We start from the raw sequence: 22,882 nt of genomic DNA on the forward strand, positions 1-22,882 counted from the left end.
TGCAAGTGCCAGCTCTTGTCCATGCACAGCTTCAGGTGGTTTTATTTCAGCTCACTGGGCTTGAAGTCTTTTTCTGTACCTTTGCACTTCACAACCATGTTGGACAGTCATCCTTGAAGTTCATTTGAAGCACAGTTTTCCTTTTTTTGGGTGAAATGAGCAGCACAGTTCTAGGTTGTGTGTTAGTTTGGGGGTATGATTTAGTCCCTTGTAGTGAGTTGCCTTAACCTTATTAAGGAACAGCGTGACTTGCAGAGAAATTCTTAAATTCACTTTTGTGATGTGTCTTGTCATTTGATTTAGGAAGCTAAAGGTTTATGCACCAACTATAGCTTTATGGTATTATCATGTTATGTGCTGTGACAGAACATGTTGATACTAGAAATGAATAGGTTTTTTAGAAAGTGACTTTATGTGTGAAATCTGACAACTTGGGAACTGCTGTGCTGAAATGTGCTGTTACTGTGTGCAACAGTCCTTGTAGGACTAATGTCTGCTAGAACAAAAAGCTGATCCCAAAAAACACATGTGGATTAGAGAGTAGGCTGCCTAGTGTCACCCTCAAAAGATTGTCTCCTGTTTAACCATGTTCTCTGGTGTCTTGAGTAGGTGGCACCTGCTCTTCTCTGACCCCTGGTCTCTTGGGAGCGAGAGCTCGTGACCCTGCAGGTGACACTGGAGAGGATCCTGTAAGCACAGCTCGGGGAAGGGACAGCAAAGCCAGGGTGTACCATGGAATAGAGAAAAGTGCAGATCAGTATGGGGTGGCATTAAAGACACAGTGACTTCAAGACTCTTGGAATATAAACCTGTTTCTAGTACAGTGTCTGGTAATAAGAGATTTGTTGATAAAGCTTTGCATATGTCTTTAAAGGTATTTAATGATTTTCTGAGCCCTGGGTGGATTTGTCTGCATAGAGGTGCATAGGAAGAACTGAGCTGAAAGAAGGTGTATAGCTGGCATGCAAATAAGTTTGTGATTTCACAGTTGCTTTAGGAAGGTCATGAGCACAAAAATAAAGTAGCTTTACTTTGCTGTTCTTTAGTTTGTAGTTGAGTTCTGAAGTTCCTGTGTCTGAAATTATCTCGGTAAGTTAATGGCCTTCTGTTCAGGACCAAATGCTTGATTGTGTTGTTGTCACCTGTGAGAAATAGAAAATTAGTTTGCTTTCAGTATTTAATAAAGTAAAAATGTGTTAGTTTTCTTAAAACACAGATGTTCTTTTATTTTTGTAATCTGCATGACCAAAATGGAATTCCCAAAACCAAACTTTTCAGACTACAGTGTCACTGAACTCAGTGTATTGTGATGTACATACAGTTTTTTTAATAGTAATGGGTGTTCATGTCTACTCTAAAGTATAATCTGTTCTTGACTTGTAAATTTTATTTGGCTAATAAAACTAGCCTACCTTACACTTTTATAATACTGACTACTATTAAAAAGAAACATGCTCAACACTTGCAAATGTAGTGCAATGATACTTTCACAAGTCTGTGGAAGTAATTCCCACGTGTTAGTTTTAACATCAGGTGCTGAAAAAGTGGTTCAGAGCAGTGGTAACAGCTCAGAGAGCTTCCATGGCAGTAAATCTCTGTGGGTCACTGATGATGGGACAATTTATTTGCAAAATAAAAGCTGTGTCTTGCCCTGCAGGCTTCTGTAGTGTAACTTGGGTGCACAATCCTTACCCTCCAGACCTGGGCAAGCGTTTGGGTTTGTGTTGAATGTTGCAGTAGCTGCAGTCCAGGCTCCAGTACTGGCTCTGGCAGTCCCATCCTGCTCCCAGGAGCTCAGCCCTGGAGGAGGTGGGTGTGCACAGCTGGGCACTGACAGGAGGTGTGCCTGAACTCTGCCAGATACTTTGAACGTATGGATTTAATGACTTGGGAAGCAGAAATACTTAAAATGGCTAAAAATTTAAAGTTCTCAAATGTTTTATGGTTTCCTCCTCCCCCACACCCTCAACTGAGGTCCTTGTAAAGCAAGTTTTGCTTTCATTTAGCGTTGGAAGATCTATGGATGGTGTAGGTCAGAAAACTGGTTTATCACCCTTCTCTGTCAGCTGATACTGCCATCCCAACATGGCATTGCTACAGCTGCTGAAAAGCGTCTGAGCCGGAGTGATGCTGGGGACCTCAGCCTCCCATTCAAGTGTGAAAAGAGAGCAGCTTCCTTTCTCTGTATACCTCTGAATGTTTGTTCTAAATTAAGAAGTTTGGCTTAAATCATTATGTTGTTAATTAATCCCTAAAAAATAGCCTGAAGGACACCCCTCTGGTGTGAAAACGTGGTGTGTTTTGGGAGAATGGGGTTTGGTCCTCCAGTCTGTGAGAGGGTTGGGTTTCTGATAGAAGGCAGTTTATCCAAACCTTTAGATTAGGATTGTTTAACCTGTTGTAGCTGCTATGGATTAGTGTTTTGTCATGTAATAAACGGTTTATACCACATTTATGTGGTTTACATTGTTTCAGACCTTTTACTTTCTGAGCTATTTGGAAAAAGGCATTTTCAGTGGTTTTTCAAACTATGGGTAATACCTTGGATTAATAATAGGTGATTGAAAGTGTAACACCCAATTTTCATACTAGCCAGAGGCACAGTTTACAAAACAATGGATTATTTAATGTGTTTTGCATAACTGGTTCTGTGATCTGGTGTATGTGTCCCTTAAAGATTAGTTTTCTGCTTGTTATTCTTGTGTTAATGAATAAAACAGTGGTATCCCTGCTTCACTTGAAAATGTATTTCACAATGCAAGCACTCCACAAGGAGTTCTGAGCTAGTTTGAACAAGCACTATTTGCTTTTGTTGATGGGCATTTTTTAGGTCTCCTGTTGAAGCATTACTGCTTTGATATTTCTGGTATGTGCATTTATATGCACACACAGATGTTACTTCTACTTCCACTTACCTTTAATGAGTATTTATTTGTGCTGTAATGTAAGCATTACTATTGATGAGTGTCAGATGTGTATTTCTCATTACAAGATGAAAGTCTTCCTGCTCTGTATGTTTTCCTGGAATTTTGTATTATTTACCTGTGTACTAGGACTTGTAAAGGGGCTGATGGAGTTGGGTGCTTTTCTCATTGCTGTTCAGTTTGACAAATCCTAGTATTTTTACCTTCTCTGCTCCCAGAACTCTCACCAATTTCTATTATATATAAATGGGTGGAAATAGTCATTTTTGAACAGATACCTCTTGTTCATACAGTTCTCAGAGTGTTTTAATCCTAGAAACTCTATATTCCCCTTAAAAACATCTCTCTGGGAAAATGGGTAGTGAGAACCCTGAAAGAACAACTGCTGTAAAGCTGTAGTTCACTGCAGAAGAGAGACATTCTTCAGATTTTTTTCTGTTTCCTGTAGTTGTACCTGCTGGATAGACTGAACAGTTAAAAAGATGGTACAGTTCAGGTCTAGCAAAAGAAAAAAAACCCAGCCAGTTTAAAATCCAAAATTCAAGTACTGTTCTCTGTGGTTCAGCCTTTGCCAGTAGGAGTCCTGACTTAAAGCTGCAACAACATTTTTTAAAGTACATTTTGAGTGTGGTTAATCTTGGTGTAACTTTTATTTTGCTAGAAGTCTTTTAGGCAAAGCTGCAATGTTGCCTGTTGCCGTTACAGTAAACGTCAGGCTTAGAGCACTAGCTATTCTCAGATTGTCAGCCATCCAAGGAACCAAAGCTCCTTAACTTGGAAAACTAGATGTCAAGCCCAGGCAGACTAATAATGCCATCTGTCTGAGGCATCTGGATATTAACCCTCTTAGCATGATGCTTACAGTTTCATTCCCAAATGCTTTCGCAGATGGAAAATACACAGCGTTGAAAGAATAGCTCTTTTTTTTTTTAAAAAAAAAAAAAAAGGGCTATGTTGAGCTGTGTACAATTTTGGTGCATATTATATTCATCAAACTACTATAAATATCTCTTTTCATGAGTAATGCAGTGAGGAATCTATGCCAGTTTAGAAGGGAATTACATTTCTGGCTGGAAATGTGTCAAGATGCACATTTGCTCACCACCATCAAAGTACCAATCAGTGATTAACATCGCAGAATAATTCCTTAGAAGCAAAATGAGCTGACGAGTCTGAAAGTACATGATTTGTTCAAATGCTACTTTGTACCATGGAATTGCCAACTGGTTTGGCAATTTCTTCTCACAGAAGCCCTGTTCTCCTGGGAATGCTCTTTGAATTTAAAGCCACACATCTGAAAATACGCTGTTAGTCTGTAATCTAGACAATATAAAAGATGAATACCAGCTCACCTCTTCTGTCATTTCTGTAATTTTTGTTGCTTTCTGTAACTTTGCAATGGACTTTCTTTTATAAGAAAATTTCCACAGAAATTTTCCACAGAGCCCTGGGGGGAAGGAAGCATGAGTGTAGGTCACTGCAGGCACTGTCTGGGAAGAAGAAAGTTCAGGAATACTGAACCTGTTTGCAGCACAAAGTTGGATTAAAGCAATGATAGGTAAAATGCAGAAGTAGTTTGGGACTGGAAGGTCATATGCTTTTTGCTTTTTCTCTGTGGATCAATAATCTTGTTTTCTTTACTGCATACTAATCCAGCTCCAGTGGGAAGCCTCCCTCTTCCATTTGTTCACCCCATGAACAAATTGCAGCATGGGCAGGGCATGTCCCTGGAGGGAGGCTGTGCTTACCTTGTTTTTGTATACAAGCACAGCACTATCAGCTGTGTTTTGAAATAGTTTACTCCAATTTCATCCTCCAGATCCCCTCCCTCCTCAGAAGGGATGTCCTCTGCCTTCAGGCTCACTGGGTCTTCATGGGCTGGGTTGCAGCATTATGAAAGATTCCTGATGCTCAAGTCCCAATTGTCTCCTTGTCCTTATTTAGTACCTCTCATGTTTTAGTAATCTTTCAAGTTTACTGGGTAACAAATTCAGCCAAAGTCCTTCAGTGTGAGATTTCATTTGGACTTGTTTGTTTTCTTTCTACCACTGCTGTAAAAATGATGCTCCATTTATTGGAAAGGGCTCCTTTGAATCCTGATTGCAAGTTCAGGACTTCTCCCCCAAGGTCACTACTGGACTGCAGGATGATTGAGGTTGTCATTGCTAATACCTCTTGTGTAGCAGCTGCATTCTGCAAGAGTAGTGCCAGCTTTCTACTGTTACTTTCATGAAAGTGTGTCCTCCTGAAAAAGAGAAATCCCCAGGAGCACAAGGAGCTCCAGCCCTTGCAGTCAGTGTGCCTTTTCCCTCTAGGCCCATCCATCCATTACTTTTAGCAGTCTTCAATGCAGGCAATTATTTTTTTTCCTCAAATGACATCATTTAGATGTTATGGGAATTTTCTTTTACTCACCCAGTACCGGTTAAAATCTCAACTTCCTCTGTGTGGTATCAATTTTACTTTTAAACCTTTGAGGCGTGAGCTTGGCAATGAATCAGCACCACGTGTGTTTTGGAAATGTTACGATGGCTTTGTGTGTAGGTGGTGGCAACAGGGAGCTCTTGTTTTTGATAAACTGGGGAGTCAGATGAGAGGGAGTTGAGAAACATCACCTTCGAAAGGAAGAGCTGGGCTTGTTTTATTGCTGGAGCTGCTCTATGCCAAAAGTGTTGCAATGAGCTGATGCCACACAGTCTCTAATGCCTTTTTAAAGTGTGGTTTTTCTTTTCACAGGGTACACTTCTGTGTGAATGAGAGGATGGGAAAGCTGAGCTCTGAAAAGCACACCACAAAAGTCGAGTAAGTGAGCAGAAACCTGAGCTGAGCCCCTGACATACAGTTCCCACTCTGAATTAGCTATGGAATATTGAACTGAAAAAGAGGTTTGCCCAGAAAATACCAGACAAGATAATGAAGGTCAGTCTGGAACCTGTGAGGGAGATATGCTGCCTGAGAGGTTTTTCTGTTCTGGTAAAATAATGTGCCAGCAGAAGCAATACTGTCTAAATTTTTGTGTATGGCATCCATGGGATTCACTCATTTGTGTTAATGTAGCACATTATGTTATAATATGAGGGTGTTGGACTGTGTTTCTTTGCTTTTGCAAAGAGCAAGAAATGAAATGTTTAAAAAAATTCCAAGAAGAGAGCAAGACAATGAGTGTACAGGGAATAACAGTAACAAGAGACTTGGGTTATGGTGTTGAGATCCTGAATGGGCATAGCTTTGTTTATGCTGTTCTCTCTAAGTTACAGTATACAAATATTAATGAAGCCATACATCTTTATGAAGTATATGGATAATTTCCTCTTACTACAGAAGGTAATAAGGAAGTATTTTAAATATGAAGAATCACATTAAAATTATATCTTATTAGAAAAAATTTGATAAAACCCCACGTTTTGGCCCATAGCTTAAACTTTTTCTCAATCTGAGCCTGTGGCAAGAACTGTACACTCAGTAGGTGCAGACTCTAAGGAGGCAGAGATGCTTGATGGCATTTAGGTAACTGAATACTGGCCTTTGCCTTTGTTCCAGTGCCCACAAGTGTTGTTTTTACAGCTTTCTTCCTGATATATATATATTTTTTTTTTCATTTTGAGCACTAAATTCTAAGCAATAAAATCTATCTGAAAATCTTCCTGAAATTTCTGATAAATAGGCAATATGACCGCAGGGCAGGAAGTGTGTGCCTCTGACAGAAGTAACTGTGGGTGACATCTGTGGCTTGTGCTCCAGGAAAGAGTCAGGAGAGCAGCAGGAAGAGCAATTCCAGCTGGTGGCTAACTGCTGTGTAGGGTGAGCAGGGGAATGGCTGATGCCCCAGAAATCACAGCTGGGGGTGAAGATGGTCAGGGGGTCATTGCCCTAAGGGTGGTCATGTTATTATGGAATTGTTGGAAACCCAGTATTTATAGGAATTGTGATTTATACAGAAGACTAAAGGAACACAATGCTCTAAAGCCAGATTGTGCTGGCCTGTAGAAGCAGGAGCACAGGAGAGGGATGTGTGCCAGCACAGGGCAACAGCCCGGAGCGCCGCTGGAGATGCTGGTGGCTCCTTCAGCATCTCCACCCGGAAAGCACATCCTGGGGGGAATGCCAGGGTGGGTGCTCCAGCCCCTGCTCTGTGAATCACATGCTTTAGAAAACAGTGCTCTGATGGGAGTCTCTTACTGCTTCAGCTGCCAGAACATCCCTGATTCCAGCTCTGGGAAGGTCCTTACCTAGGAGGTTTCCCAGAGCATCCTTTTTGAGCCTTGCGAGAACTTGGATTCCTGTGAGTTGCTGTAGTAGGTAAATTTTAGCTGCTGATTTGTGTTTGTTACTGAATTCTAGCAGTGGCTGGGTAGCAGATACCCTCAGGACTTCTCTGCTGAGGCGCCTCCATCTCCAGGTCCCTTGGGAGCCAGTACCTGAGTACCACCTCCAAGTGACTGCAATTAGCCCAGGACCTGCCAAGGCAGCTATTCCAGCAGACACCTTATATATTGCTTTTCTTATATTACTGTCCTTAGTGAACCTTTTTCAAGAAAACATGTGGTCTAAATACAGATCTATCTAAACGAGTATCTACTTAATTAGGATGACAAAATAAGTTTATTTGGAAGGGACTCCTGGAGATGATCTGGTTCAAAGAACCCTCAAAGCAGGAACAGCTTCAGAGTGAGATCAGTTTGGTCACACTAAGATGAATATATATGCTTAATATATGCATTAATGAAAAATAAATATGTTTACATGTATCAACATACATATTTATCTAAATATATTGCCAAAAAAAGCCAATGAAAAATAATTCAGGCTGTGAAGATGCAGTGTTTTATTTACACCTTTCCCAGCTCTTCAATGCTGAAACGATTGATTTTTAAAGAAAGTTGATTAATAATTTCATGGAAGGGATTATGCAACTAAGCAGGAGAGCTGCTAAAGATAGGAAATTGCTTATATGGATCTTTGGATCCTGAACATTGGTCTATACCTGGAAACAGGTATGTACAAGGAGTGAAATGTTCCTGAATTTTTGTTTGCACTGTATTCAGGCTGCATGATGATTCAGGACTCTTGCAGTTTGCCTTGCAGAGCTAGGAAAAATTTTTCCCAGTTTAATGCTACTTGCTTTCTGCTGGGTTTTTGGGAGGTGAAGTGAATTTTCAGGCTTCTGCATAGGCTGTGGAGATTGACAGGGTGTTATCTGATTGTATTGAGGCGCTTCACAGAACTAAATTCTCGTAAGCACTTGGTGTCCTTTCTTTATAACCTCAGCATTAAACCAATTGCTGGATTTTGGGCCAGGAGAGAGTTTTGGATCAGATTGGTAGGGATTGTTTTTATTCCCTCCCTTCATGCCACTTTTATTGAAGAAATTCCTCGCTGCTGTGGAGACACTGGCAATGTTTTTCTCTCCCGTCTGCTTGTGGCTCCTTGGAATTGGGGGGTTTGGTCTTTCACTGCAGATCTGAAGATTGTCACAGGAACCTGGAAAGGTTTTGGTGGGCTGAGGAATGGTGGGACTGGCTGGAACAGGTGTTTTGGGCACCTTTGTACTCTCAGAATTGGTTATATGCTTGTCACTGATCAAAGGTAGATTAGATGTAGGAGTAATTTTCGACTGCTTGAGACTAGGAATTTTTGAAAGAGACTGGAAAAATTTCACCCATCAGGTGTCACTAATTCCTTTTAGCTGCATCATTTTTCAAGATACCAGTCTTTGCACTTAAAAAGAAACAAGAAGTTTTTGTCTTGGGGGTTGTTACTAAGTCATGATTATTTTGCAAGGCTGCTGTAAAAACAGTCTCTGATTACTGGAACATGCTTTTCTCCCACTCCAGCAAGGACTATTCACTGGTTTGTTCTTGTCTGTCACTCTGCTTTTCAGGATTTGTAGAATCCAGTGCTACACAAGTCTGTGGGGCAAAGCAAATAAGAAAGTATTGCTGGTTTGATTCAGTTTAGGTGCTTAGCTCCCAGGTTGACTGGAGTGAGATGTAAATTTTTAAGGTGAAGGCCTAATATTTTGTCATTGAAAAACTTTGTGTTAATAAAAATACAGAGACGCTTTGCAATGGTTTCAGGACTTGCTCTTGTATCTGGGATTTACTCAGTGGAAACAAGCTCAAGCCTCATTTCTGAGGTAAACTCTACTATTTTTATATAGTTCCTTTTTCTCTGGTTTGAGCTTTTGTCTTACAGATTTGCATGTTGTGCATCAACAGTGTAAGACTGGACATGGGGAAAGTACTCGAGGATCTGGATGTTTTAAACTGATAGTTTAACAGGATTCTCTAGGGAAAATGAAGGAATTTTACCTGAATTCTGTCTGAGGTTTGACTTCAGGGCTTTATCTGTTTATGGGTAGGGTGCCAAACGGTGTTTAAATAGCAGGACTCTTAATTCCCATCTGTCTTTGATAAAGTCCTTTAAGTTTCAGGTGTGTTAAGTTTTCTTATCTGAAGAATTAGGGTGATGAGTAGTTAAGATTCTCAACAAGCTTTTGAAACCCTCCTGTGGAAGGTGCAATAGCATCTGTTCAATCATATTTGCTGATAGGTTTTAAAAAGATGTATGAAACTTGGGCTGAGGACACAGCTTGAGGAGAAACATACAAGAGCGAGGTAATTTTATTTGCAAAAGAGATGAAACAGCATCTTCCAAGAGAAATCTCTTGATACTTCTAGTTATCTCTTCCTTTTGCACAAGAACATTTTGTGAATGGATGAGTAATGAAGAAGGCAAATGTCTCTTGTCTTTAATACAATTAACCTCTAAGGCCTCGCTGGTGCAGAATACAACTGAAAAATTCTTTTAATAAAATGAGGGGGATAAAGAAGATTTATGAAGAACTCTGTGCATTTGTATCAATTGGAATAAAAATGACAAATGTAATTCAGTTCGGTGCTTTAGGCTAAATATCACCTACAGTTGAGAAGGACCCATATTGCCTATGGAGGGTGCATTTGGCCTAACAGATTGCATAAAGGGCAGGAAGGCTTTGATAAATTGGGGAACTGGAGGCAAGATCCTGCATTCTGTGGTGGAAGTGGGGAGACTTAGGAGGGTCGGGACCCTCTCCTTCCTCAGCATCACCGCTCCTCTCCTGCGCGCGGGCTTGACCTCGGCACTGGGACGTTCAGCCGCTAAAACTTTTGTCCAGTCCGTGGACTGGAGCAGTTTTGTGCCCCACGGAGGACAAGTCGGGGCAGCGGCAGCGCCGTTGGGGCGGAGGGCTGGATGGGGGCTCGGGGCTGCCCCTGACCCGTTTCTCCGCGGCGGCGGGGCCGTGCCGGCGGCGCCAGCCGGGGCCGGGGTGCGGAGGGCGCTCTGGGGGCGGTGCGGGGCGGCGCTGCTGTTGCCCGGAGACGCTCGCAAGCCCCGCCGGGGAGGGGAGGGGGCTGCCAGGCGGCAGTCGGTGCGGCGGGGCGCGCCCGGCACGCAGCGCTCCGCTCCCGCAGGAAGCGGCCCGGGGCGGGGGCGGCCGCTCGCAGCCATGCCGGGCCCGGGGCGCTGAGCCGGCCCCGCCGCCGCCCCGCACAATGGAGGAGGAGAGGTGGGTACCGCCGCCAGCCTTTGTGTCCGCCCGGAGCGCCGCGGGATGGGGATGTCCTTCCCCCGATGCGGGGCTGTGCGCAGGAATGCGGGGACCCCGCAGCATGCCGCCCGCGGGGGGAGCCTGCCCGGCTGCTCGAGGATGTTGCAATGTCACGGTGACATGACAGCGGCTTCGCCCCGCGTGCCGGCACCGGCGGGCTCCGGGGGATGTGTTTCGGGTGTAATTGAGGACGCGGGGGAGGCAGGTCGGGGGCTGTTCGCTAAAATGGAGGTGCCGGGCAAGGGGGAAGGGTCCCGGACAGGGGAGTGGGATGCGGGACACGGGGGTGGGGAGCTGCCCCTCCGGCACCGTGTGCTGGGCTTTTGTGCGCCCTGCCTGCGCCTGGAGCCTCCGGCAGCCGACTTCGGCATTCCGCTCAGGGCAGACTCGCTGATATTCGCTGCTTTTTTTGAGTCACGAGTGGAAATCCCTCGCATCCTTTGGGGGTCGGTTTTGCTGCCGGCGTGTGTGGAAGCAGGGGCTGTGCGGTGCCGGGGCAGTGCAGGGGATCCCGCGGCTCCCTCGCACGGCAGCCGGGCCCAATGGATTTTATTTCCTGCCATACAGCTATTTTGCTCCAAAACCTGCGTGTGTTTTAAAAAGTGTTTACCGAGTCGACCTAATGTCCACCGAACCCACAAAAGGTATTATTGCTGCGCAGGCACCTCGTGGATGCCAGAGAGATGTTTCGGCTCTGCCCTCATTACTCCCCTCTGTCAGGTGCCTTTTGCACACCAGGAGCTACTTGGGCTTCTTCAAACTAAACGTTAAACTGGTCTGGGTTTTTTACAATATTTTTTTAAGAACAGGATATGCAGAGTGCTTCCTTTTGTGCTGGTGACCTTGCAGGGGGTGGGGGAACAGAGAGGGGGCTTGACCTGCTGGTAGGACTGAATGTCAGAGCTTGACAGGAGTTTTATTTAAATGTGAAAAATAGAAAATTAAGCTGGAGTCAACCCCCAAATTCTGGAAATTTTTTCTTCTCTTGAGGGAAAACATTCACAGCAGCCTGTAGGAGTTGTTTTCCAAGCTCCGAAGGGCAGCTTTCTACCCTTCTGTGACTCAAGGGTTGCAATTGTTTGTGTATTTAATGTACAGAACCTTTCATCCTGCCACATTTCTCATTGTAGGGCTTCTGCTTCCCTTAATGGCGTGAACAGACACCTCTGAATATTAATCCAAATATTAATTATTTCGAGTCCCTTGAAATCTTAGTTTGTCATGCTAGATGCCAGCTCATGGAATGAGATTTCCTTTTTTTTTTTTTGTCTTTATTTGTATAAATGAGCCTGTGTTTGAGGAAGTGGAACAGAGCTGTTTTGATACCCCAGGCTGGGATCATCCTTGGCACAGTTGCTTGTGACTTATTTTTTGATAGCTACCAGCAATGGTCTCATTTTGACTGGAGGCCTTTTTCTGGGGATACAGTGGTGAAAAAGCCACTGGGGAAATACCTGGACTGTTTTACCTTATCCTGTTTTTTCCAGCCCATCTGTTTTTAAGGCATGAAGGACTATCCCCATCAACATGTTCTCTGCCTCTGGAAGTGAGGAATGATTACCCAAATTGCTGCTTTCATTTCTAGTTTTTGGGAAGAGGAAGGCGGTCCTGAACTGGTTGTGGGCAGTAATGATGCGGGGTTTGACTCTTGGCAGGAAAAGCTGGAAATACTCACCTGCTTTCTGGTTCAAAAGGGCACAGTGTGTGGGGCTGTGCTTTGGCTGCTCAGAGCAAGTCCTGCGAGGAGGTGTTCAAAAATGACCTTGGTGGGCGAGCACCGTGGGCTCGGTCTGTGCTTGTTGCTGTGCTTCTGCCCCGCATTTCAGCTCAGATCTGTGTTGGGCAGATGGCTCCTCAGATTTTACATTCGGTGACTTTCATTACGGTAGAGTTCCCCCTGGTTTTTAATATTATTGCATTTTCCATTTCTGTAGTCAGTGAGGATCCGTGTTGCTGGTGCTCACTTCACCTCTGACTCTGTTCCCAAGCCTGCCCAGACTCAAATATCCTGTTAACTTGCACACCCAGGACGTTCAGTGGTATCGTGTGCCCGTGTCATTGCACATGAGCAGAAGCAGCTGGAGGCAAGAGAGATTGAACCTGAAACATTCACATGTGGCAATAAAATATTCCAGAGTCCTGCTTTTCTTTTACTGTGCTGTTAGTAAAAAGATGGGACTTCTATTTTATGAAGAAATTGCATAAGGCTTACAGTTAGGCATGATACTCTGGTTCTGAATTTGCAAGATGTTTTTTGAGTTTGAATAGAAAAGAAACCTCTGGAACGTTAATTTTTATTGTTAAAATATTAAAACACCTGTGGTGTTTGAGTGAAGGTAGTCTAAGGTATCTGAGAAACGCAATATTTGCCTTTGAAAGCAAATGGTATTGTCATATTTGAGTTATTTTGTATTGTTTACTGTCAGCAAAGACTTTTCTTCTCACTGGTTCCCAAAGATTTCTTTCCCCCTGAGGTCTGCTTTGATATGAATATCCCTTCAGGGATCTGCTGTATGCCAATTGTGTGTTTTCCTAAGCTAATGTCTCCATGTTGATGCAGACACTGAAAAAAATCAACAAAATAGGAAAATAATATTGCTATTAAAAGAAAAATAATCTTTTCCATTATGCTGCCTCCCATATGTTTTAATGGTAATGCATTTCTCTGAAATCCTCTCAAAACCTAGTTCAGTATGTGGATCCCTTCAGTCACAATTTTTTAAATGTCTTTGTATGTACCTAAAGACAAATTTAGAGACTGAGATTTTTATAACTATGCTGTTACACTGACATGTTTTCCTTACTGTGTCTGCATACCTCAAGGAATAAAACTATTGAGCAAAATGTATTTGCCCAGTGATTTGCGATATTGATTCTAAACAGAGAATTAGGCCAGTTAAAGTAAAATGATTTTTCATTGTGCTTAGACTAAAACTAATACTTTGGTCTCCATTGTCCTTGTAGAGGTATTAAAGTTTTGAAGTCTACTAACTGTTACTGGGCATCTGTCAGGTTTTTAGATCAGTGATGTCAAACCTCTCAGAAACTGTAGGTTAGCATTTTCTGGTGATGATTCTTACATATCCCACAAAGAAGCTCCACAGGCTTTGGAAATACAAATAGCAGGCACTTTTAAGTTAATACAGGGATATGAGGCTGTACAGAGGTGCTGGATTGCCGGTTCAGGACACTGAGCCCGACTGAAGTCTTTGGCCAAGCTTGTGGTGCTGAAGCTCTGCAGTGTTAGGGGCCAACCAGGAGAGCAGAGCTCAGCCTGTGGTGCTCAGGCAGGAGAGGAGAGCAGCCCCCAGTGATGCAGAGTGCACAAAGCTGGGCTGCACATCTGGGTGTACACATCTGTAGTCCCATCACCTCCCCAGTGTGAGAGCCTGGTGGAGGGGGAACCTCTGTGTTCATGTTGGGTTAGGAGCTGAGCCTGGAGTCTGTTCTCCCAGAAACATGGGCAGAAACTCGCCCTTCTGTGCTCTGAAGGAGACTGTGTTTGAGATCTGCCCTTCCTGCAGGGTGAACTCCTGGCTCCCATAAAGCCAGTGTTAGAATTGCATTTGGCAGAGCTGGGATTTTTGTTCCTGGGGTTTACCAGCTCTCTGCACGGCAATAATCTTGCCAGGACACAGTTTATCTCTAAGGAAAGCTTTTATTCTTTCACATAATCTACAAAGACATCTGTAATTACTGCTGGTAACTAAGGCAACCCAACTTTATAGTTACATGCGGGCAGCAGAACGGTGGGTTATGGGTTTTCAAAATACCTTTTTGTCAGCTGGGTTGTGGCCACGCTCAGGCAGGAGCTGGGCTGGGAACCCTGGCAACCTGAGCCCAGCTCTGCTAGGGGGTCCTGGAGAGGAGGAACACCGTGTCAACAGGGTGGTGATTAGCTTCACTGGCTTAATTGAGGACCTTCAAATTGGGGTTCATTTGTTCTGCCTGGGGACATCATTGAAAGGCCATGCAGGAGGGGGAAGTGGGGTTGGCACTGTCTGAAACTAAGAGCCTCTCTGCTCATTTTAGGAGAATCCTGCCGTGTCTGTAAAGAGGATGTTCATCTGGCCCAGGGAAATTAAATCATTTGTCCATTCACTCAGTGCATGGCCTCGGATAGCCCAGGAATAGAACAAATTGCTCCTGGCAGCTGGCTCACGAGTCCTGCTGCTCTAGTAGGACATCAGCTTGGCAAATGTGGGCAATGTCCCTGTGGTCATGGAGTGGAGGGGCTCTAGCATGTCCAGTTGGTCTTGGATGGTACCTTTGATCAGAGGACCCTATTGCTCTTTTGCTTTAATCCATTAAAATAACAACAGTGTAATAAATGTAATAATTCTTAGCCTTGTGGAGGGACAAATCTCAGAAAAGGCTGTGAAATGTAATGGTTTGGTTTTCTCAGGGGCAGCTTTTGCTTTCTGACAGGGAGCATTTGCTTGGAGCATTCAGGTTCTTGCATTTTTATGTTGGAAATGTGTCAGTGATCTCTGAGAGTATGTGCATGGAGGTGTAAAATATCTCTCCCAGATAAAATCCTCCTCTGTCTGTTACTGGAACACAATTCTATGCTAGCTGAATCAGTCTTAGAGATGAGTTAAAGGCTCTTACCCATTAATTCTTCAAATCTGTTTTTTTGATATGAGTCACTTGGAAAAAACTTTAAATAGCACGTCTTGATCTTTTTTGAAACAAGTTTTTTTACCAGACAATATGCAGTATTTTCTCATGGTAAGCCTTTGGCAAATTCTTAAATCTGCCCCTTTTAATTAAGTTGAGGACATCTCTTAGGATGTTTTTTTAAAAAAGTATATTTCCTGCTTTTTAGGAAGAGTTGATTGATCTTTTTCCAAAATCCTGAAGCAAGTTTTTTTTGCTTTTAAAATACACAGACAAACGTTGGTGGAGTTGAGGCTTTATGAAGGCTTGTTGACCTGACATTTACTTTGGTGTTCAGTGAAACTTGCTGTGTTCTTTGAACTGTATCTTTTGCCAGCAGAAAAGTTTTAACATCTTTGGTCTCTGGCTCCAGAGAGCTAATAAATAAATCTCAGCAGTGTGCTTGTTTTTATTAAAGAGCCCCCATGATTTTTGTGTGCATGGCTCGCTTGATTTTGGGTTGGTGAGGTGTCTGTGAGGCTGCCCAGGGCGGTGTCCTGTGGTGATCCAGCTGTCCTGCCCCAGGAGCAGGAGTGGCTCTCCCTGACACTCCCTTTTAGTTTCACTTTCTTTTTATTATTTTTTTTTTTTTTTTTTTTTTTTTGGTCTTTTTTTGTTTACTTTGCTTGCTTCCTGTAGGTGTTCCAGCTTTGGAGTCTGAAAGCTCCATGAAGTCACTTGCACTTTCAGAGCCTTTTTTCCCTTTTTGGCTCAGTAGTGCCACATGGGCAGGTTTGAAAACCAAGCTGTTTGAAAACCAAGGGTTTATGCTGGGGTGTTGAAAGCTGTGGTCAGACTTCACCTGGCCTAAAGTTTCAGTAAAGGCTTTTGATAGAAGCACCACTGAGGCTTAGCTGGATTTGGCTGTGTCCCTGGAGCAAGGAGGCTTCCTCACTGGAGTGTGCAGAGCTGGGGAAGAGCCAAGTGCCAGCACAGCTCCATGGCCATGAACACCTCTGGCAGTATGTGTGGCACAGAATGAATTCAGCTTTCTTCAGGGATAGAAAAGCTGTTTGTGTCGTTGCCTGGTACCAGTCCCTTGAATGCTGAACAGTTAACACGAGGTATTCTCCCTTCTGATTTTTCTTCTTTTAACCCAGCCATACTAAGCTAATTGGATGACAACTGCAACAGAGCCTGGGAAGTGGTCTCCCTCGCTGGGACATGTGCTGAGTGATGTGCTCAGCCTTGTGGCTTCACTTATGACTGAAAATATTTCACTCACTCAGCAAAGTGAAAGAATTGGACTTGGCTGTTTTTTGGCATTAACTTTGTCTCAGGCACAAAGCTGGAGGCTGCTCAGTATGCAAGTGTGGATTTGAGCTGTGTGCAGCTTGGCTGCTGCTCAGCCTCCTGCTCCTCAAGGAAGGGGAGTGCAGCGCACCAAAGACTGCTGGGGGGCAGAGAGCTTTGTGTGGTGTCAAGGGACACGGTGAATGGTGACAGCCACTGGTCAGGAGCAGGCAATGGGGAGGATGTAATGTTAGCCAGAGCTTCACTCTGTCAAGGGGTTGTAAATAGTGAATGGTATGTTTTTCAAAGGGAAAGTCAATTTGTGTAAGTGTGTGTATATAGATATATATGTGTGTGCATACACACCTTGACAGAAGCTGATGGAGTGCTCTGGGAAGGATCCTTCCACACTTCCCTGCTCTGTGCCCTTCTTCAGACCTTCTGGTTATCAGAGAGCCAGGATGCTGGGCTGTCCAGGCTGCTGGTCTAACCCAATTCAGCCTTTTTTATCATACCAGCCCAACTAAGAAAGGTGGTGGGGAGTAGGAGACAAAGGTGGAGGAGAAGGAGACTGTCCTTTGGAAGGAAAAGGTGTGAGAAGGTCTCCAGTCAGGCACATGGGGCGATGAGATCCTGAGATCTGCCATTCTCTTGGAGTTGGTTTTCATCATGGACAGCCCTCCTGGCCTTGTCTCGTGTGTCTTTGCCTGCCAGGGGTTTGAAGGGTGAGCCGTGGATGTGAGCAGAACAGAGACCTGCCTCAAAGTGCTGCTCCTTTCGCAGGTGGGAGCCTTTAGCTCCGAGTGATTTCACAGGCTTTCAGATCAGGGAGCTAGAGATATTGACCCTCTGTCAATTGTGTGTAGAGAGCCAATGCTCCCAACAAATAATGAGGACACGTATGTGCCTTAGGCACCTGTTGGCCTGGTTAAACACAGCACATAGCTGAGTGCCTCCGGTTTGACATTACCTATGTAGCTGGTGGTTCTGGTAGGAAGGTTTAATAATTCATTCCATATGTTTCAGTGGCAATAAAGAGACCTATTTCTGAAACAGCAAGTGGCTTCAGGAAAGCTTTGAAAGCTGTGCAGGGAGTTTAATAGCCCTTTTCTACTTGCCTCTAAAGAAGATACAAATCATGTGTTGTGTACTTGCCTTTTTCAGATAGGACATTGAAGGCTAAACTTCTTTTTCTCTGTGAATGTTAAAAAAATGCATGGTACTCTTGTACTTCCCAGTGCTGAACTTTATTTCTACTCAGTGAGGCAATTATGTTCTGTCTTGAGTTTCAACTTATACTGCTTTCCTGGCCTGAAGCCTGTAAGACTGGGCTTTATCCTCAGGTGTTTGGCACTTTTCACTTTTCTTCCCTGCTGGCTGAAATGTGGGCTGAGTTGACTTTCAACATGCATGCAGAAGTAGCTGCATTTTTTGATGCAGTTCTTGTGGAGCACCTAAACTGACTAACTGACTTGTGAGTAACTCCATGCTTAATACCCTGTGCTGCAGTTTTAGGATGTTTGTTTTTTAAAGTGTCATTGAAACAAACTTTCTGCTCCTTTTTTTTGTCCCTGTTTTTAGCATTAAGCAGAGTTCCCGTTCCTCTGAGGCAGCTGAAGATGAAAAGGACCAGCGTACAGTGACAGTCAATCCCTCTCACATGAGAAAGGCTTTCAAGGTCATGAATGAATTACGGAGGTACACTTTTGACTTACTGGGCACCCTCTCTGTTTTAGCAAAATTGTGCTGATTGAGAGATGTAGAAAATAATCTGTGTCATTTTTATTACAGCTAATGGTTGCATGCAAAGGATTAATCAACAAATAGGAAGCTAAAATGCAGTTATTTTGTGGTGGGCTGGTCTGCCCAGTCCCAGACCTCTGTCTTCCCAAAAACATTATTTGAGCTATAACCTTCATTTATAGATGATAATTAATTTAGTCTTTTCCATTACTTACAGCAAATTCAGCTGTAAACTATGTTCTTAACTGAGATAAGGGTCTGAAACCCAGTAATAGAACATTACAGATATTAGGACACCTACACATAATTACAGACCAAAGATTATTAATGTACTGTTCTTAGTGTCTTTAACTAACAGCATCACTCAGTCTGGGCTTAGCATTCCAAAGTAAGAGGTGAAAAAAAAATCACGTACCCAGGAAGAATGTCAGCTCTCTTCTTGCAAATTGAAAAATCCTGATATTAGTCAAAAGAGAACACCTTGGTCTTTACACAGCTGTGTGGGCACAGGGAGAACAGAGGCTGAAAAAATATCTGTGAATGCAGCCTTGAAAGCTGCTGTCATCACATCAGCAGTGTGGTGGCAGTGGCTCAGTCTGAGTTATTTCTCAGTGGCTGTTATCCCACAAACCAGACAGAAGTTCAGCAAGCGTTTCTCTGACTAGTTCATTAGACTTACTCACCCTTCTAGTTTTAAAAAGAGTTCTTGTGGAATGTATGTGTCACACACATGAATGTACGTGCTCCCTAACTGCTGAGGGGATGTGATGAAAGCAGGTAACACCCTTTGCTCTTCTGCACACTCCAAGTAATCAAGAGATGCTGTAATAGCTACTTACTCTCCATAGATTAAATAGTTTCCTAATACACACATTCTCTAGTGTGGAGAAGGATTGGAAATGTTTCTTTCCAAAGATATCTGACAGTGATTCTCTGTTGCATAGGAACAAAATGGAAATACTGTAACCATTATATGAAGTAGGGTATTTTTTTTTTTTTTACTTTTTACTGTCATCCTTCTGGTCCTTTCTTTGTACTGAAAGCAAAGGATCTGAAACTAAAGGTTTGTGCAGCTATATTCAGAAATCTTTTGTGCACTACTATTTCTTTGTTAATTGAAGCATAGTGGGAATAACTGGAGACAGACAATGTTTCTTAGTGCCTGTGGTTAGGTGTCTTGGGCAAAACATAGAAGAATGAAAGCTGCCATTAAGCACCTGTATGATGTTTTCATCTTCTAGGCACTTTCTTTTTTTTTGTTGGCTCCTGCTGCTGTTGTGGAACATAAGGTTTTCACATCTCTTGAATGTGCACTGAGCTTGAGATCTGTTAAGCTGTCAGCAATCAGTGTTAATAGATCCCTTGAATGATAGTTTCTCTCTTCACATGCATCCAGAAATCTCATTCATGGGGTCCAGAAAAATCATGATAAGCCTTTAACCTATATACTATATAGAATCAGGTAATCTTTTAGGTTGGAAAAGACCTCTAATATCGTTGAGTCCAGCCCTTAACCCAGCACCGCTAAGGCCACCACTAAACCACGTCCCTAAGTGGCACTTAGGCTTCTAGTTTGCAAATGTAGATGAAATTAATTTTATGAGTGGTACTTTAGATTACTATAGCCCAAAGAGAAATTGAACAGAGCTCCTTTTATATAAGCTAAAAGAAATGAGGAAGCTTCCATTAAGAGGCTCTTAAAGAGTTCTCTTCATTGCCCTTCCCCCTTCCAAACTGGAATGAGAGCACAGACTGCCAGTTCCTACTTTCTTCCTATTTCCAACTGTAACCCTCCATTTCACAGTGTTTTTTTCATGTATTTCAATGCATGGAGAAGTAGAGACATAGCTGGTCCATTAGAAGCTCTGTGTATGTTTATTTGGTAATGCAGTTTCCTAAAGACAAAGTTCAGTATGGAGATAAGTATTTCCAAAGAGAAGGCAACATCTAGATTTACAGACACTGATCCTTTTTCGGGCTTGACATTTGAAAAGAACACCCTTAGTTTGCATTTGTATGCTTAAGCATCTTAAACCAACTTATTGGGAGGCTGAGCACTTCTTGCTGTCGGCATCTGCGAAGCTCTGTGCAAACATTAACTAATGAATCCTCAAAGGACATACGTGGGGCGGGTAGAAAAGGTCACTCGTTAATGAAGTGACTTTTCCAAAGCTCTACAATGAGTCAGTGGGGGAGCTTGGAAGGCTTTTTTTTATGTTTCTGTCTGGAACCCCGTTCTTTATCCCAGTGACTCTTAATCCCAGACTAATGCATGAGGTAAATGAAGTCCTCAGGCCCATGGATAAACTCCAGTGATTGATACCTCCTCTCTGGCAGATGGCTGAGGCAGCCTCTGCACTTACCAGTGCCAGGTCATATTTTGGTGACCACTTTTTTAGTGAAAAGCATGGAAGGAAGTACAGAAATCACTTCATTTTCCACTCCACCTTTTCCCTATGGAAAGATGAAAGTGATCCTGGTGTTCCCCTGTGTGGCTATTTCTTGTCTGACATATCTACTAGATCCTGGCCTCAGGTAGTGCCCAAATCTTTAAGCTCTCCTGTGCTTTCTCCAAGCCCTGCTTGTTTGACAGGTGAAGGAGCTGCTTACCCTTTGGTTTTTGGGCAGCCTGTATGCCTTGTTTGGCTTCCAGGCTTTTTTGCCCTTGGGAAAGCAGAACCACAGGCAGTGTTGCAGCCTCAGGAGGATTCAGCCTTTGCTTTGTAGGCAAGCAGTGATAGAGCTGGTACTGAAGGATTAGAGGACCTTCCCCTGGGATTTAGCAGACGCTCAGGTACTGTGTCTGTAATGGTGGGTCTTCCACTTTTTGGGCTGTAGTGATGTTGCTTTTTGCCTGACCAGTAATTCGTTAATGATCTTTGTCTTTCGTGGTGTTTTCACAGCAAGCGGCTCCTGTGTGATGTGGTGATTGTGGCTGAAACCGTGGAGATGGAAGCTCACCGGGTGGTGCTGGCAGCCTGCAGCCCTTATTTTTGTGCCATGTTTACAGGTACTGCTTTTGACACCGGACAGTGCTTGGGCTGCATGGGCCATTGCAGTCCCCAGCCCTCAGGCTGTGTCTCTGTCAGGAGCTGCAGCGCAGGCAGGAGAGGGTTTCCTTGAGAGAGAGGGGGTACAAATGGGTCTGCAGTTTCCTGTACTTGATGGGTGATGCTGGTCATCCTTGACTAATTCCTGTGGGGTGGTTGTGTGGCTATGGGGTGAGTAGATAGCATGTGGGGGCACTGTGAGCTTGCTGTGGGGTTTGGCTCACTGGTTTGTGGGTTCGTTTTTTTCCGCTAACAAGACCTTGGATCATGAAAAAGTTATCATCAAGCATGTGCTCAGTGCCCTAAATGTTCATGGTGCACATCAAAGAAGTTGCTGGCACAGGAGTTGTAGTTTCAAGGCTCAGCCCTGCCGATACTGATTTGGCAGTCACAGATGTTTAATCTCCCATGGCACTTTTTTCTGCTGCCTGAAATAACACTGTTGTTCTCTTGATCCCAGTGTGTTTTAGCAGCCCAGCTTTTTAACAGGGTGAGTTGCTGCAGTCCAGTGTGTTTTGGTAATGACAGAAAGGAAGAAGAGGACAAAATTCCTGCTCTGATCACCTGATCCCTGGAGCGGGTGCCCTTCAAAGGCTGTGCCCAGATGGATCAGCCAAAAAAACCCCAAAGTAAGCTATGTCCATCCTGAAGGAGGGGAGTGAGCAGCTTATTTAAGTCATTCTAGTAAAGTTAGTGTGGTCAGAAACTCCTTAACTTCCTTCCCTTTCTTTGCCCTCATTTCCAGGATAGGAACTGACAAATACAAAGAAAATGATTGTACACCCCAGGGAATGGTTGTTATTGTCCTTGAGCTCCAACATAAATGAGGTTCAGGGGCTTTTTCCCCGTTTCATGTTCATTTGCTTGTGGTCTGGGCCTTGTTTCTTCCTTTTAAAAGCCTTGAGATTAGATCTAGTTTAATTCATTTTGCTGGAAGCGGAATGCAGCATTTCTGAGGAAAGAGCTTGTCGTTAGTGAAGCTTTTTTTCCCTTCTCTAATGGAGGTGTGGAGAAAACCTCAGGTGTAAAATGTGAGGCGAGATGTGACAGTCCCCATGGTGGTTTTATCAGTGTTGTGAGCTATGGTGGAGAGCATTTGTGTTTTCTGGGGCACTGGTGCTGTGTCCTGAAGCTGGTACAGGCTGTGGTGGTGAGCCAGAGCAAACGCTGCTCAGAAGCAGCTGTGTGTGAGGGCACCTCGAGCACAACTTGTGATGCTCGCTCCTGATGTACAGTTTACTAAAGAAAAACCTCTTGGAAAAACCCTCTGATCCTTAGAGGTCATCTGAGTGGGAAGGTGGTGGGCAGGGCTGCTCATGTTTCCATGCAGGAATTCTCTGGGCCGTGTAATCCCTCACTCTGTGAGTTAAACAGTAATCAGCTAACTCGTCATGTGGCTGGCTCCGGAGCTCCCCGGGGCTGGGTGACAGCCTCAGCAGCCGCCTGTCCCCTCCCCCTGACAAGTCCCTGGAGGCAGAGGGTCAGCCAAAGACCAGCTCTCCCTTTGCTTTCAGTCCAGCTATCCCCAAATTCCTAAGGTCTGGATCTCTCTCTTGTGAAGACAGAGCATGTGATCTCCTTCCAGCTGCATGAGGATTCCCTGCGAGGGGACAGTTTAAAATCACAGCTCCAGCACGAGCTGGTTGTTGTAACTTGGTTTTTTTGCACTGTGCAGCAGTGAT

At 43.8% G+C, this 22,882-nt stretch overlaps 2 protein-coding genes across 8 annotated transcripts in view; both read left to right on the top strand.

The window, feature by feature from the left end:
* Positions 1 to 22,882, top strand: part of KLHL3 (kelch like family member 3) — a 62,225-nt gene that overhangs the window by 3,838 nt on the left and 35,505 nt on the right. For 4 of the 7 annotated variants that reach the window (XR_015276828.1, XR_015276829.1, XR_015276830.1 and 1 more), the window contains exons 2-4: positions 5,661 to 5,726; positions 17,989 to 18,105; positions 21,054 to 21,160. Coding sequence is in view for 3 of the 7 variants with exons in the window: in XM_086852186.1 (XP_086708312.1) it covers positions 5,686 to 5,726; positions 17,989 to 18,105; positions 21,054 to 21,160 (265 nt within the window). In the remaining 4 variants the exon portion in view is untranslated. Of the gene's footprint in view, positions 1 to 5,660; positions 5,727 to 10,343; positions 10,474 to 17,988; positions 18,106 to 21,053; positions 21,161 to 21,660; positions 21,830 to 22,882 lie in introns of those variants that run through there. The other 3 variants (XR_015276831.1, XM_023936036.2, XM_023936038.2) reach the window with 2 other exon arrangements.
* The window catches only part of HNRNPA0 (heterogeneous nuclear ribonucleoprotein A0), a 40,387-nt gene that overhangs the window by 3,514 nt on the left and 13,991 nt on the right, over positions 1 to 22,882 (top strand). Inside the window, exons 2-4 of the transcript XR_015276832.1 lie at positions 5,661 to 5,726; positions 17,989 to 18,105; positions 21,054 to 21,160. The gene's annotated coding sequence lies outside the window, so the exon portion shown is untranslated. The remainder of the gene's footprint in view (positions 1 to 5,660; positions 5,727 to 17,988; positions 18,106 to 21,053; positions 21,161 to 22,882) is intronic.

This window comes from Cyanistes caeruleus, chromosome 15, assembly GCF_971803275.1.
Source record: "Cyanistes caeruleus chromosome 15, bCyaCae1.hap1.1, whole genome shotgun sequence".
In the NCBI taxonomy this organism is placed as follows: Eukaryota; Metazoa; Chordata; class Aves; order Passeriformes; family Paridae; genus Cyanistes; species Cyanistes caeruleus.